The 16177-nt window shown below is 52.6% G+C and overlaps 2 protein-coding genes across 8 annotated transcripts in view; one reads left to right on the top strand and one right to left on the bottom strand.

Annotated features, from left to right (window-relative positions):
* The window catches only part of FBXL14 (F-box and leucine rich repeat protein 14), a 429592-nt gene that overhangs the window by 302334 nt on the left and 111081 nt on the right, over window positions 1-16177 (bottom strand). The gene's annotated exons all lie outside the window — the stretch shown is intronic.
* ERC1 (ELKS/RAB6-interacting/CAST family member 1) overlaps window positions 1-16177 on the top strand; it is a 294829-nt gene that overhangs the window by 225501 nt on the left and 53151 nt on the right. For all 7 annotated transcript variants that reach the window (XM_072954473.1, XM_072954472.1, XM_072954475.1 and 4 more), the window contains one exon: window positions 7596-7740. In XM_072954473.1, the coding sequence (XP_072810574.1) occupies window positions 7596-7740 (145 nt within the window). The remainder of the gene's footprint in view (window positions 1-7595; window positions 7741-16177) is intronic.

Below are 16177 nucleotides of genomic sequence, written 5' to 3' on the forward strand. Positions count from 1 at the left end.
TTATCAGAAGAGTCTACACCCCCCCCCGGTGCCCCTGTGGCCATGCGCCCTTGTGTGTAAGATGGAAAGGCAGGTGTAGTGCCCGTGCCTCCTAGGGTGAGCCTGGCAGCTGACAGGTGCCTGGAGCCTAAGGGAAGACACAGGGAAGACGAGACCAGCTCTGCCGGCGGTAGTAACGTCCATCCCCCAGATGCACGCATAGTCGCCGCCTGCTCCTGCAGGATTTCCCCACCAGATGTTTCTTTCCAGACATGCACAGGAAAGGAGTTGTTCTTACAGTTTTTTGCCAACAAACTGATAGCAGAAGAATGATTGAATTGTGGAATCATTACCACAGGAAGGTAGTAAGTTACAGAGTTTGTTTTCATCTGTTCTGGCCAGAAAGTGCCTTGGTGACCTTCATGATCTCAGCAGCCAGGCATCTCTGGTCCTCTCTCAGCAGCCCCCACATCTCTGGTCCTCTCTCAGCAGCCCAGGCATCTCTGGTCCTCTCTCGGCAGCCCCATATCTCTGGTCCTCTCTCGGCGGCCCCCGCATCTCTGGTCCTCTCTCGGCGGCCCCCGCATCTCTGGTCCTCTCTCGGCGGCCCCCCACATCTCTTGTCCTCTCTCGGCAGCTCCCACATCCCTGGTCCTCTCTTGGCGGCCCCAGCATCTCTGGTCCTCTCTCGGTGGCCCCATCATCTCTGGTCCTCTCTCAGTGGCTCCACATCTCCGGTCCTCTCTCGGTGGCTCCAGCAGTCACTCACGTGTGTCCTTGCAGCTTTCATATGCTTCACAGACGGCTTGAAGAGTTTGGATATTTACTCACTGAAACTGTTCGTACTTTTTTCAGTCAGTGTACCCCAGATCCAAACATTAGCTGTTCTGTGTAATGTTGGCTTTTTTGTGAAATCAAGACGCGCTTCGTTCTCGGTTGTGCTGAGAAGGTGGAGAACCGAGGGCCATGATCCCACTGGCAGTGTTCTAGCAAGTGTCAGAGCAGACAGACTTGGCGTGCAGGGCAGGCTGACGAAAAGGCAGGCGGCCCCCACGGTAGCCCCATGTGGACAGCTGGTGGGGACGTGTTATCCGTCTACGGCTGGAGAAGTTTGAGTAAACAGTGGGACAGTGACAGAGTGCAGGGATTAACTGCTTAAAGCCTTCAGTGATTCTCAGAACAGACGTCTGAATATGGGGGGGGTTCTGGTGTTTGGGTTCAGAGAAGCAATGTAAGAAGATGTTATTTTCCTTTGGAAACAGAAACCTCCTAAGGAAAAAGGACACAGTAAATGATACAGCCCGAAGCGTGAGTACAGCGGAATCCAGCGGGCCGTGCTCTGAAGCGACTGTATCTTTACGAGGGAGATTCATGTTCTGAAATGGCTGTTCATGTTATACCATCAAACATGAGGCGAAGGACATGCTGTTATGAAATAGCAAAGACAAAATGAAAGAAAAGGCCGTCAAATCTTCTGTGCACAGCATCCCCAGGTGTTACTGCGAACCCACCACTTAACTTTATCTGTCGCGGCTCATGCAAAGCTATTCCTCCTCCCCCCCACCCCCAACTTCCAACACAAATCACGGGGTTTAGGACATAACTCACGAGGGATTTTGATAGGATTTGAGTAAATCCCCAACAAACTCCCTTGGCTTGACAGCTAGTTTTAAAGGCAGAGATTTAGAAGCTGAAGATCTGATTCACCTGTCTGTCTTGTGACGGCCCTCGCAGTGAAGATAGGCGGAGATTTGCCTGTGGATACGTCACAAAATGCTCGCCTTTCAGACAGTGCTGGGCGGGGCCGTGCCACGGGGGTCTCTGTGCTGGGCCGGGCCGTGCCACGGCGGTCTCTGTGCGTGACATCGCTAAGCCCAGCGATGACCAACTGTGAGCATGTGCACTGTCCTCAGAATTTAGGAGTTTGGTATAGCTGATCACTTTTACAGTGGAATTGGAAGGGTCTGTATATACTTAAGAACTTGGAAAAGTAAATACAAATATTAAAAACTCAGTCTTGGCAAAGATGTGGGGAATCAGGGAAACCTAACGCCTTACTGCTGGTCTTTTAAATTAGTTCATCTTTCTGTGAAGTAGCAGGTCTCGAAATTACCTAGAAAGCTTCTTTTTTTTTCAATTTATTTTTAAAATTAGAGTATAGTTGATTGATGGTAAAGTGATTCAGTTTTTGTGTGTATATATATTCAGTTATATATGTACATGTATACACACACACACATAATATGTAACTTTTTTAGATTCTTTTCCATTATAGTTTATTATAAGATAATGAATATAGTTCCCTGTGCTGTACAGTAGGTCCTTGTTACTGTTAACCCCAAATTCCTGATTTATCCCCCCCGTCCCCGAAAGCTTCTTAAAAGTATAGCTGGACATCCTCTGAAGTTCAGATGCGGCTGGTCAGGAGCTGAGCACAGACTTCCACTTGCAATCATTTCTGTCGTGTTTGAGAACCGCTGTTTGTCCAGCAAGTCTGATACACTTTTGTGAGTTGCACACCCGTCCGCAGCCACGGACTTACTCATTCTTGAACTCTTCCCGGGCTCTGCAAGTCAGCCTCCTTCCCCCTCACAGACGCCCCCCTCGGTAGGCACTTAGGACTGACTTTCACGTGCCGAGAATTTCCTTGTCCGTTGTCTCTTTGTTTATTACACTGTGGCATAACGTAGATCTTGTATCACCAAAGGCAGGGCTTGTTCCCACAGCTCAGAATACGGGACAACACTGGGGCTTTTGGGAACCACTGCCGCAGGTGACGGGGGCCCCAGAGGGAGGGTGCGTTTGTGCACTGCCCACTCGCGGCAGGGACTGTCCTTGGCACCTGGGCTGCACAGTGAGCTTGACAGACAGAGACCCTGCCTTCATGGAGCCTGTGCCCCAGCGGCAACTAAGAAGGCCTCAGGCAAATAGGAAGACTGGCAGGTAACGTCGGAGTCTGGAGAGTCACTGCAGGGAAAGAAAAAAAATGTGAACAGTGTAGGCACATGCGATGCAGAAACTTAACCGTATTTGTGCGCTTCTGGTGTTCACAGTCATGCACCAAGACTCTGAAAGGAAAATAATGTATTTTAGAAATTAAAGATAGGGGCATTCACAGCAGTCAGCAGGTGGGAGCAGCCCAGATGTCCATCGGCTGGTGAACGGACAAAGTGTGATGTCTGCATACAGTGGACATTGTTCAGCTTTGAAAAAGAGGGCGGTTCTGACCACCCACCCCCACAGCCACAGGGATGAACCTTGAGGACCGTGTGTTAAGTGACATAAGCTGGTCACAAAGGACAAACGCTTCACGGTTCCCTTTACGTGAGGCGCCCAGAGGAGCCTGACTCACAGAGACGAGAAGTCGAGGGTGGAGCTGGGACCATGGGGAAGGGGAGCAGAGAGTGTTCAGCACATGCAGTTTGAGTTTTGCGAGAGGAGGGTCAGGAGCCGGTGCAGGCATGGGGAGTGCACTCGCCCCCGAACCGTGCCCTTCAAAGCGGCTGAGGTGGTGAATTTTATGTTACCTGTATTTTACCACAATAAAAAAGAAAAAAGTTAAAAGTTTCAAAAATTAGCAGCCCAATAAATTGAAAGAATAGTAGACTCAGAAACATTGAAAGAAAGTTTTAAAGACGTCAGCCCGCCACATGATACGGTCGGAGCGGCCGCCGCGGCCGTGCGAAGTTCTGCAGGGCTTGGACGGAGCGGGTGCTGCCAGTGGGGTCGGAACTGTGACGGGGCTGAAAGGAGACGCTGAACAGGGCAGCTTGCAGGCGGCGAGGAGCCGGATCCTGAAGGCGAGAGCGCTCCAGGGTTCCGGGTGGAGCGCGTGGCGTAAGCCTGAGTGAAAACGGGGGCGACTCGGTCACACAGGGTCCTCGAGGACAGCAAGGAAGAAGTGGGTGGGAAATGGTAGCTGGTCACATACAAGACCAAACAAAGCCTTTGATGTGGAAGGAAACCGATGAAAGTGACAGGGGCAGCGAGAGTGGTGCTGAGACCAGAGATGCGGATGGTGGAGACGCGGCACAGGCCGGGACAGAACACTCCTCCCCGTCTTGCGCTTCTGTTAAACATGCACGCTTACCGAGGACTCCGTCTTAAATGTTAACCACCGTCATTCCAACACTGGTTGTGTCTCTCGTGTGCAGGGAAGAGAGGGCTGACGCGCTGTTCCCAACCATCCAGGAATTACCAGCGGATTTTGAGTCCCATTTGCCTTGAATGTCTGCCTCCTGTTTCTGAATTTTGCTAGAAGGAGGGAGGGGACGGGGGGGGGGTCCTTCCTGTTTCTCGAAGCTCAGATGCCACCGCAGAGTACTTCTAGAGACATCTTGATTCTGTTAGAATTTGCAGGTCAAAGGGCAGGCTTACCTATGCTCTTACCTGTTAGTTTACAGCACCAGGGATGGAGGGGTAGACCGGTGGCTGAAAGCTGGATTTCTCTTACTGCCTGCTCACTCTGCAGTCGGGGGGCCTGTCAGCATGCAGTAGGGGGTTCTAGTCACTTTGAAAGGTTCTGTCCCCTCACCTCTTTCTTCCTTTTCTTTAACTGAGGGGAGTCACTCGCAGACCAGGGGAGTGATTGGCAGCAAGAGCGTCTTGCCCCGGGCTTGGGGCACACGTACCCCCTTTCGCATCCGTGTGCTTGCGTTTCTCCCTCTGGGCTCAGGACTCGCGGAGATGGAGTCAGAAGGGTCCCGCCCGCGCGCGTTCCTCTGCTTCGGAGAGGCCTCAGCACAGCTTCCAAAGCCACTCGCTAATCCCTACCAACGCGCGTTGCCTCCGAAGTGGCCGTATTGGTATTAGAACAGCTGACTTTCAGTCTCAGTAATTGGCTCTGGCTAGAAAGGAACTATTTCTGGTATTTTTATTTTCTCCTTTATAGTTTTCTATATCTTTCAGCTTTTCTCCAATGAAGGGTTATTACTTTGTTATCAGAAAGCATCTTTTTTTCGGGGAGGCGGGTATGGCTCAGCGGCAGAGGGCGTGCTCGGCAGGCACAAGGTCCTGGGTTCAATCCCCAGTGCCTCCACCGAAAAATAAAAATAAAATAAAGATTAATTTAAAAATACACAAAGAAACCTAATTACCTCCCCCTCCCCCCAAGCAAACAAAGTATCTTTTTCTCAAAGAAGCAGTTACATTACTAGGTGGGCACTAAAATAAAATTCTTGTTTGCTTTTTTTTCACTTTAAATTCCATTCCCTCTGAAAAGCAGGCTATTTAAAAATGTTGGACTTTAGACACTTCTGAGTGCTCTCTGTAAAGCTGAGCCCCCGAGTTCAGCTACACCACATACTCTTTGCTGTCACACACACTGAGGGACCAAGGATTTTTCTTATTCCCGAAAAGTCAGATGGCTGTTCCCGTTCATTAGCTTTAGTATTTGTGCCTACCCTCCACATTTTTTCAAGAGTTTGTTCTCCCCCATGGTGTCCATTTCAAATTTATCAAATTTGTAGACAAAAGAACAGTGCTAGCCCCGTCCCTTTCCAGAAACAAAAGAGAAACCTGAAGCTGATGAGCCCACAGAGGATCCTGACGTTACCCGGGGCCTCTGCGGTCACAGGGACAACGTGCAGGCGCGGCGTTCTACTTTCTTGACTGCGATTTGCGCTTTCTAGGCACGCAGACGTGCAGAAGTCAGTATCGCGAGGACAGTTTTAAAATGGAAAGGACCGCGGCATGTTCATCTGTTAGGGCATTTTTTAGAGGGTGAGAGCCTTGGAGACGGGAGAGAAACTTTGCTTCTGTTCAGTTCATAGTATGTCACCAACACTCAATAAAAATAGATAGCATCGATGGAGGTGCCAGGGATCGAACCCAGGACCTTGTGCGTGCTGAGCACATGCTCTGCCCTCCCCCACAAAATAAAATTTTTATTTGAATTGCATAGAAAAAAGAAAAAACTTCAAAATATATGTCTTATTGAAAAGGCACTATTCCAGTGGCTCAGACTTTATCTTAAAATTCAGGATCTGAATTGTCACCTGCTGTATTGCGTTTTGGGAGTGTGATGTTTTACCCCAGAGATTAACAGTACCACACTAGCTGGCCAGGCATGTCGCTTACAGAAGAATTTGGGATTTGGTCGAGATGCTTTGACAATGCAGAATAATTCTTACTCTTTCATATGATGACACTTTCCTTAAGCACAGACTGGAACTCAGATCCTCTCACCTTTTATCTTGCACTCAGCGAAAGTTCTCGTGACTTCGTCTAATTGGACAGAGTAACTATTTCTCATTCATCTTCTGTTACTTGCCTGCTGCTGAACATGTGGTTCTGAGTGTTGGCGCACAGAGTGCAGCCCGTTGGTTGAGAAAGCGCGTTTCTCCTTCCCGTGTGTCAGTCTCCGGGCTTCCCCAAAGGGAGCAGATGTCAGCAGGAAACTGCAGGGTGAGACCAGCTTGAACCTCTTCCCTCTCAAGCTCACTTCTCCACTTAACATACTTTCTCAAGTGGTCGGAGGATGCATTTAGACCGTCGCCATCCCTTTGGTGCTGACGAGAGCTTCCTGGGACAAGCCATCTGCCATTCCTTAGAATCATCTGGAGTGGGGACAGTGGGAAGTCACGGGGGTCACTGAGAATCTTCGCTTCCAGCAGCAGAGACCCGTTAAGCAGGTCTCATTTCCGTGATGTAAACGGACCTACATCCTCCGTTTGTTAGTGCTCAGAGTTCCCCGGATCTGCCCGTCAGAATACTTAGAAGACAGGCTTCGAGTTTGTGGCTGAGCTCAAGCTCTTCCATATGCCTGCTGTCGAAGCCCGATTATCTTAACAAGAGACAGAAGCAAGGTTAACGTGCCTTCTCAGTGAGAGTCAGCATTTCCTCAGGTCAAAAGCTCAGGCCGCTTACACAGTTCCTGTTAATCAGACCCGTCTCCTTCCAGATGACGTACAGAAAAGGTGAGCTGTTGGTGGGGGGTGCGTTTGGACCGTAAGGTTGTTCGCCAAGCGCATTCTGAGTGTCTTGTACGTTTCTCATGTTCAACACTCCCCCCGACAAATCCCACCTTCTTTTCCTTCTGGATGCGAACCAACAAGTAGCGAAACCACAAGGAATCTGTAAAGTTTAAATTGTTGCTTCAGAAGTGTGCAGGTCATTGCCAAATAAAGCCTCGACTGGAAACTCGTTTGCACTGTTGAGATACAAGGCCTCGTAGGCGTCCCGCAGGCCCCGGGAGCGGCTGGCTGGTGTCCTCACTCCTGGTTCCTTACATTTACGGTTTGCTGGACGTTCTGGACATAAAAATGTTTTCAGGTCTCGTGGTGCCTCAGTTTACCTGGAAGCCGCAGAATACTTATCAAAAGAATGAGTCACATGGGTAAGATGTATAAATGACAGGTTAATTCTTACTTAAAAAAAAAAAGTCACGAGCTTTGTTTACTTTCCGAGTTAACTGCAGCCGTACGTGGGAACTCTCTGTAAAGGGGTTGGTGGAACCCCCTGCTGAAGAAGCTTAGCGTCAGGGAGGCCCGAATGGGATTCCTGCCCACACGGACCATTGGCTTCGTCCCACACAAAGGGGGGGCGGCAGGGACAGTGACTGCAGAGGACGGCTGTGCGCACCTCACCAGGGTCTGGGCGTTCTCTCTCTCTTGCAGGCAGGAAGCCCTTCTGGCCGCCATCAGTGAGAAAGACGCCAACATCGCACTCCTGGAGCTTTCGTCCTCAAAGAAAAAGACCCAGGAGGAGGTGGCCGCCCTGAAGCGGGAGAAGGACCGGCTTGTGCAGCAGCTCAAGCAGCAGGTATGCCTTGGGCCGGGCGCCCGGGTCCCCACGTCCCCACGTCCCCGCGTCCCCGCCGGCCTGTGCCTTCAGGTCGCGGTCTCAGGTTACCCGTCCCACCTCGTCTCGGTCACCCTCGCCGGCAGAGGCTTCAGTCCTCACAGTCTCTGGAGAATTCTCGGTAGGAGGACTGGTTTGGAAGATGGCACACATCTCAGGAGAACGTTTTTTAACTTCTGCAACGACGGCGTGAAATTCTGCCCATTTGAAATGAAAAAGGCTTTTGTTTTTTGATGATGTCTCTCAGGAGAGTCAGGCCACAGGGGTCCACAGCGCCCACACCCATGTGGTACCTGGAAGTGCTCTGGGGTGTCTGCAGGGGCTCTTGGGGCCTTTAGTGGCACCTCCGGGTCCAGAGGCTCATGCCCAGGAGGCGGCAGGGGTGTGGGGTACCTGCCGCCCGCTGGTGCAAAGGCTTGTTTTTCACATCCAGTCAGATTCCTCCTACCGAAGGCACCACGTCTGTTTTCATTTAAATGACTTCCTGTTATTTGGGGCCGGGTGCACTCTGAAGGTGAGAGCAAGGTTTGCCCTTCTCTTTTCCACTTAAAACCCTGCACAAATGTAATGCGCGCTGCTACGCAAGGCCTTTCATCTGTGAAGTGAAAGCTGGAAATCTCCCCTTTGATGGTGGTTGCACAACGCTGGAAATGCACTTACTGGACAGAACCGTACACGTTAAGGCGGTTAAAATGGTAAAATTTACGTTTTGTGTATTTTACCACAATTTTTAAAGCGGGGGGAGAAAACGTCCCCCTTTTAGAATAGGAGAAAGCTGGCTTTCAGCGTCTGAGGCCGCTTCCTCCTCTCCACTGCTCTTCCCTCAGTGGCGCCGTGCGCCCTCTGTGGTGCCCCCTTCCTGCCCCCGCACGTGCTCTGTGCAGCTTGGCCGTTTAGATTTGCTCTTGGGCTGGAAGCGATCCGACCAGGAAAGAGTCTTTCAAGTGAAGGAGTTTCTCTTTTCCTGCTTGAGGGGATCAGTCACAACCGACAGCATGACAGTTAATGTTCAGATTAGCAAGAATCAGTATTTACAGAGCAAAGGTATTTCCTCTGTGGACCATCACAGCTGCCTAGAAATAGACGTCATTACATAAATAATATCGTCAGCCTGACTTCGCTGAGAAAGTACCAGAAGGGGTGCCCTTGTGCAGGATGGACAGGTGCGCAGAGGAGACAGCTCGCTGCTCGTCTGCAAGTGAGAGAAACCCTTGCCAGCGTCTAAAATGCGTGTCGCAGGAGGAGGACGCCGCCAGTGTCGGGGTGCCTGCTGAGTCAGACGGGGAGAACGTGCTCATTACTGGAGGCATCTGCCCCTCAGTCCACACTGAGGTTGGCTCATCGCCGCAGATAACGTGAATAGAGTTGTAGTTTCGGGGCCGGGGTGCGGGAAGTGGGGAGATTTCTGCCCCCTGCGTGGGGAGGTGGAGGCCAAGTGTACAGCTTCAGTTCTGCAGGACCGCCCGGGCGGCCTAGCGTACAGCGTGGCAATACTGTGTCGTGCACTTGGAATTTACTAAGAGAGTAGTTCTTAAGTGTTCTCACAAAAAAAATAAAATAGAATAAAAGGTAACTACACGAGGTGATGAACGTGTCCATTGGCTTCACTGTGATCACTTCACAACGTACTCACATACTAAAGCGTCACACTGTACCCCTGACAGACGTGCAGTGAATGTATATGCAGTTTATGTTTGTCAGGGAGAAAAGCTGGTAACGTGAAGCTGGAGGGTGTTGAGGAAAGGCGTTTCCTGGTTTGTGAGTGCGCGTATTGGGCGGTAGCGGTTCTCCTAAGCAGCTAGGCCTGCATCCACAGACACGTGATTGAGGTCCTTCCTCCTTAGGACACCACGTAGGATAGAACTTGAGCCTGGCAGCTCCAGCGCTGTGTCTCATTCACAGCGGCTTCTGGTTACTTGGCTGTCAAAACCATGTGTTTTCTTAGGTGAAAGGTAAAGATGTTAATTATAACCTTAGAAAGGAGCGGTCAGAAAGTCCCGAGTACCTTTGCGCGTGGCCGTGTGCCCTGGGCGTCCTGTGGTGGGGTAAGCCGTGCAGGAGGACAGCGGTGGCCTCCCCCGGAGCCCCGTCCCCGGAGCGCTGCGCTGCACGCCCTCGCAGCATGAGTCTGGGACGCCGTGCAAGTGGGAACTGGGCATTTTGAGTCTTTAACTTCTCTGAGTGTGCACACTAGCCTCTGGACGAGGGGTGGCTTTGGGAAAGAGGACGTGGCATCGCTGTCATTTTAACTTGAAGCTGTAGCCGTCGAGTTGCAAGAATGCGCCTGAGTCTAAGGCCATCTCCCAACAAGGAAGCAGGCAGCGCTGACCAGACCCGCCCCTAAAACGGGGCTGCCGCAGCCCGGTGGGGCCTTGGTCTTTGTGTGCGATTCTGAGTTCGGAAGGAGGTGAAGCACAAGGGAGTTACAGACTAGAGGGTCACCTGTAGGCGGGTCCTGGTTTGCTCCCCGACTCCCAGGGTAACGGGCCTTCAGGACTCAGTCATGGGAAAGCAGCCCTGGGAGAGGCCGCATCAGAGAAAGGTGCCGGGCCCGAGGGACAGAAGGAAGAGGAACGGCGGTCTGACCAGGTCCAGGCGCTGTGCTGGTGCCCGCACTCCCACTGTACGTGGTGAGGCGGCCCGGCTGTCACCACCAGGCACCCCGCTGGTGGGTGCCAGCGCACCAGCCCCGGGGGGTCTCTGGGCCGCCAGCCGGCCCTGGTCTCAGCCCCTTTTCCTTCCTGCCACCCCGAGAACTTAGGGCTTCCCTGACGCAGCTGCCGTCAGCGGGAGGTCAGGCGCTGCCCCTGTTCAGGACAGGCCAGGGGGTTTCTTTGTCGCTTTTCATTTTAAAGTGTTTTGAGTGCAGGTTGAAGGGATTTGGTTTAAATCTAGACAAACTCATTTACAGCTGCAATTTTGTGATCCTCTGCATTAGGGTTAATGTCCGACAGTGTGGACTTTTCTTGCCTTAAAGACATTTGGAGTCTAACCAGTTGTTCTGATTGTCCAGACCACCCTGCAGGGGGTCCCTGGCCTTGCCGTCCCTCCCGCCGCAGCCTCAGCACGCGTCCCTGTGTCCATCACCCACTGTGTCCGCCCATTTGTCTCAGATGCGTCAGGTGCGTGCAGCATGTCAGACACTCTGAAGGGAAGGCGAACGTCTTTCTTCCCAGGAGCGGCCCCATCCAGAGCTCATCGGCTCGGCTGTGACTCTGGCTGGTCCGTTCACCAGTGACACAGATGGTGAGTGGGTCTCTGAGGCTCACGCTCCTCATCTACAAAATTTGCGTCACATTTTATATGCCCTCACAGGGTTAGTGTGAATTTAAGTAAGATCGCAGCCCCGAGCATTTGGATCCACTTCTGTTCCCCAGCGGAACCGCGCACGCTGGGGACGCAGCGAAGGGGCTCGGGACCTGTGGTCCTCGCTCTCCGCTCAGGACGGCGGCCGCGTTCACTCCACTGCTCTGCTCCTCTGAGGAGGGCGTCTTTCTCAGGGCAGCTGGGAGAAATGAGTGTTTTCTTGCGTAATGTGAAAGAAATCCAGCTTTTCTGTCGAACTGGTGACCTGAATCTTGCATTTTCCTCATTGAAGAGCGGCGTTAAATGCCCACCTGCGCGAAGGGTCAGTGCTGGGAACGTGGTGACTCCGGCACGCGCTCCGTGCACTTCCTTTCCGGTTCTGTGGCTTCCCCTTTGCGTTCACGCCTCTTCCTCGTGTCCAGCGCTAGTCTGACCTCAGAATTAGGTGAGAGGAAGAGTAACTATAAAAACGGCTACGACTTCTCAGTGGCCTGTGACACGCTGGGCACAGCTGCTTCGCCGCCCTCACCGTATCGTGAAGCCCAGAAACTCCAAAGACTGCGTTTCTCAGCTAAATTCCCATCAGGACTGAGGGGCAGAGCCAGGATTAGAACCAATTATCTTTTCAGCCTTACCATCATCTTATGTGGAAATCCCAGGGGGCCAGTAGTTAGAAAAGTCATTTAGCAATTAGAGCAACACGCGCAGTGCTGTCCCGTTTTCACGACGGGCGCGTCTGTGCCCCGGCGCCGCGGGGAAAGTACGTACTTATGCTCCGCCCGCTCCCCTCTCGATCTGCTTGTGAAGAGCTTGAAACAAACAAAAAAAAACAGTGTGATCTGTCCTTGTTTTAGGAATTACTAGGAGAAACGACACAAACTCGAAGCTACAAAATAACAAAATACAAAGTAACAGCGGAGTGTAGCGTGGCTCTTGTGTCTTAGAGACGCAGGCCCCGGGGCTCTGACCGGAAGGCCTCCGGGTCTGCCAGCCGCTCCTGCGAGCCCCGCCCGGAGCCCCCGAAGCTGTGAGCACCCTGAGTGTGTGGGGACTTCAAGTCCAGAGTGATAGTGGAGGGGGCTTCATCCCCCGCCCCCGACGTGTGGGTGGGAGGAGGCGGTCCAAGCCAGCAGCCACCCTGCGTGGCCGGCCTGTTTGGCCCTCACGTGGGGTGAAGAGGATCACCCGAAAGGGCTGGGACTCACCGCGGACTTTCCGCCCTCTCCTGGGTGCCGGTGACAGCCGCGCGGGCAGAGGGACCGCCTTTCATTGCAGGTTCAACCACTTTATCCAGCATTTCTAGGAATTGTCACATAAGCATTTTCTGGTTTGACAAAAAAAGATACACTTCTTTGATGTCACCCAGGAAAACTGAACAAAAATGATCAGTGGTTTATCACTGAGTCTCCCGTTGCTCAGTCTGTCTCATTTTAAGAGCTGTAACTAACTGATTTAAATGGTTGTTATTCCATGTTGTCTGAACAACTCTCGGTTTCCGTTATGCTTGGGAGCAAGGCCCGAGGCTGGGAAATAGCGCGTACTTGTTCACTGGACGTGGGAAGCTCGGCGCTCTGTGTCCCCCCTGCACTCCCCCGGCTGCAGAGGGTGTGCTCCCCACTCCCGGGAGGGCCTGAGGGCCGCGCAGCGTGTCCAGGGAGAAGGAGATCTGGAGAAGGGGGCGCAGTGGGCAGGGCGGGGTGACGCGCCAGGGGCTCGTGGGGCGTTGTCTGCAGGAAGGGCCAGTTCTGGAGCGACTGGAAAAAGCCATTCATCTCAGCATTAAAACTAGCTTGAAAGTGACATCCAGCGCTGGGGAGGGAACCATAAACTATTCTACATCCTATAAAAGGAGAGCAGTGCTGGAGGACAGCTGCAGAGAGCCCCTGAGTTGCTGGGGGACAGAGGGAAAGGTACGCAGCCTGAGTGGCGGCGGGGTGAGCACTGCGGAAGCTGCGGGGCACAGGCAGGGTGCAGCAGGCGTCTGTCCCGCAGCAGGCGTCTGTCCGTGTCTCTAAGGGCTCTCGGTCCGGATCTGGAGACCAGCCTTGGGCGCATTCGCGCACCAGGCCACCGTGCACCCAGGGTACCAGCCGCCATCTGTGTGCTGTGCTCGGCCCAGCTGCTCTCTCCTGGGTCTGCTGCAGCCTCGCGTCAGCGCCCGCTGTCCCGTAGGGCTTCATCTCCTGATGGTGACCATTGTTTTGTGGTCGGAGAGAGTGGAAGCCGCCTGTCTCGGTAGGGCGCACAACCCCCAGAGGTGACGGGTAGGAGGTCACGGCTCAGGCGCTGTTTAATGGTTCAGCAGCCCTTGTTGACGTAGGATAATTAGCAGGAGGTGAGCATTTTCCCTGTCTCCCTTCAGTCCGATGGTTTGTGTGTTAAGTATTCCGTGTTCGTGCCTCTCCCTGTAACCCATCACGGACGTTAGGACCAGCTCCGCTCACTGTCCCCCCTTCTAGAGTTGCCTCCCGCTTCCCCGGCTGAGTCTCAACTTGCATCTTCACCTCCATACTCATCTCTGCAGTTTGGAACCTCCTAGCCCTCAATCAGTTGTTTTTTCTCTCCCCTTTGTCTTAGCAAAGCCATCCTCGGCTTTTTTCATCCACACGTTCATCGCCCACTGGACATGAGCTGAATGTGATGGGGGGAACGGATGTCCACCCGCTGTCCGGCAGCTGGCGATTCGCTCTCTCTCGGCCGCGCTGCTCTCACTGGCGTGGCGGGTCCTCGGTGTGGGGATTGCCTTCTGTACCTGCTGCTCCAGCTCTGACTGCGGTTAAACTAAGTGTGGAATCTTCATCGGCCTGTGTGCAGTGCTTCCCAGCTGCCAGAATGCTGGTCAGATACCTCAGAGCCCCGTGCCCGAGGGCCGCGCGGGCCCGGCAGGCGTCGGGAGTGAGCGTGAGGAGGGTGTGAAGACTGGGGAGGGGCCTGCGTGGACGGGGGGCCGCGTGCTCTGCCTGCAGAGGCAGCCACTCTTCACCCCAGCTCCTCGTGGCCATGCAGCACGGGAGCCCCGTGTTACCCAAGGTCTGTTCTTCCCCCCAGAGAATCCATATAAATAAGTCTTTGTTTAGTGAGAGATGATTGGCGTGTAACGTTAGAGTCGCTTCAGGTGTGCAACGTAATGATTTGATGCGTGTACCTATGTGGAGTGATCACCACGTTGAGTTCACTGTACGTCCATCACCACATAGTTACAATTTTTTTTTCCTACGGTGAAACCTTCCAAGATCCTCACTCTCCAGCGGCCTCCACATGCACAGTGCAGAGCTGTTGACCGCGGCCGCCGTGCTGCGCACCACCTCCCCGGGGCCGACTTGTCTCACAGCTGAAAGTTTGTACTTTTGACAAGGCTCCTGATGCCCAAGTGTTGGCAGCTAACTTCCTGTTTTTCGTTTTGCTTTGTTTGCTTTTTAGTGAATCAGGCCGCGGGCTCCCTAACTCGCCTCCCTGGGTTTTACCCTCCTCGTCTATTGGGTGACAGAGAAAATTAACTTGGAAGCTGCGAGTGCTGTGTTTCCCGTGTTTTGACCAGTCAGTGCATTTACCTGAACCTGCAGTGTCTGCTAATTGCTGACATTAGGAAGAGTCTTTCAAGAAGCAGTTGCGAAGCGTAAGAAAGCACACATGTAAGGACTCTTTAGCTCTGTCGGTAGAAATTTGCTTATTTTATGAAAGTCGTAAGCATTGCATTTCAAAGTCGGGAAAAAAAATCCTGGTTGCTCACTGTCCCGCGAAACCTTTGCTGTTCCCCACAAAGAGGTAGGTGATGTTTTGATGAGTCCTGCTTGCTTGGAGCTGGGTGCGGCCCAGAGGCTGGGAGGTGTGGGGAACGTCCCTCCCAGCCTCCTTCCTTCCATCTGTTCCATCTTCGTTATCGTCAGTTCCAGATGCAGGAGCATTCCTCACAAAAGCTTGGTAAGACTCTCCCTTCCCGTCGTTTCCAGCATCAGATCTCGCTGGCCCTCCTGGTGTCAGGCTGCCGCCTTTCATGATGCCACCGGGAATGTATGAATCCTCTGAGTCTCCTGGGCCCTCTGGAATCGCCTGACTGCGAGTAGATCGGCCTGGGCTCCCTGCCGCGAGCCCCGCCCCTCCCCGCCCCTCCTCCTCCTCCCAGGCCTGTCTGGTGGTGAGATTTGTGGCTGCGTTTCGGTGCTCCTTGACCTTGGTCTGAGGATCTCGTTAAGCATGAGTAACGCGAGGAGGCTTGGTGTAGGGGTGGTTCCCCTTTCTCCCCCAAACTCCTCTTAGAAGGGATCACTTCAGACCAGTGTACGCCGCAGAATCGGTCCCTGCTGCCTCTGCTGGTCTCTGTTGAACTAACGTGGATACTTATTAGAAGTGAATGTGGAATTAATGATACGCGTCTTCAAGGACGAGAGGCGTGATGTCAGATAAACTGCGTTACCCGTCCCGGAATGCCGTTTGCATGGCCGAGTTACATCATCCGTCCTGCGGCCTGGCTTTCTTGAAAACAGTGCTCACAGATCATAGTATTTATTGACCTAAGCCTTCTTTTGGGTGCGTCACGTGAACTGACCCATTCAGTCTTCACAGCAGCCCTGTGACGTGGGGTCACCAGTGTTGTGCAGAGGAGATGCTGAGAGAGACACTGCGTGGTTTGCCTGGGGTCACACAGCTAGCAAGTGACTGGGCCAGGGTCCAGAACAGATCCCGTCACTCCACTGTCACTGCAGATCACGACACCAAAGTGTGTTGCCAGCATTATGTGTTTTTGGTTAGAGATTTCGGTAGCCTTTGGCCGTATGATTAATGACCCCGTGACTCTCTGTTGGGATAAATAGAACTTTAATAAGCCCTTATTTTTAACTTACAGTGAAAATATATAAAGTACCGTAAAGGGCTGTGCTCAATTTTAAGAACTCAAGAGTTTTGACAGGCCAGAGTCTCTTCCCCACCTGATATCAAAAGACACCTTCGCATTTCAACAGTTTTCTTAGAAATAGTTGTCTGAATTAATGAGAGGTAGAGAGTGTTGACTGGGAACTTAGAGTAGCTGAAATCAGACCGATTTGTAAGCAGCCAGGTTTGAAAACCTGTGTGCTGATAATACTAAGTAACCGTC

Source organism: Vicugna pacos, chromosome 34, assembly GCF_048564905.1.
Source record: "Vicugna pacos chromosome 34, VicPac4, whole genome shotgun sequence".
Lineage (NCBI taxonomy): Eukaryota > Metazoa > Chordata > Mammalia > Artiodactyla > Camelidae > Vicugna > Vicugna pacos.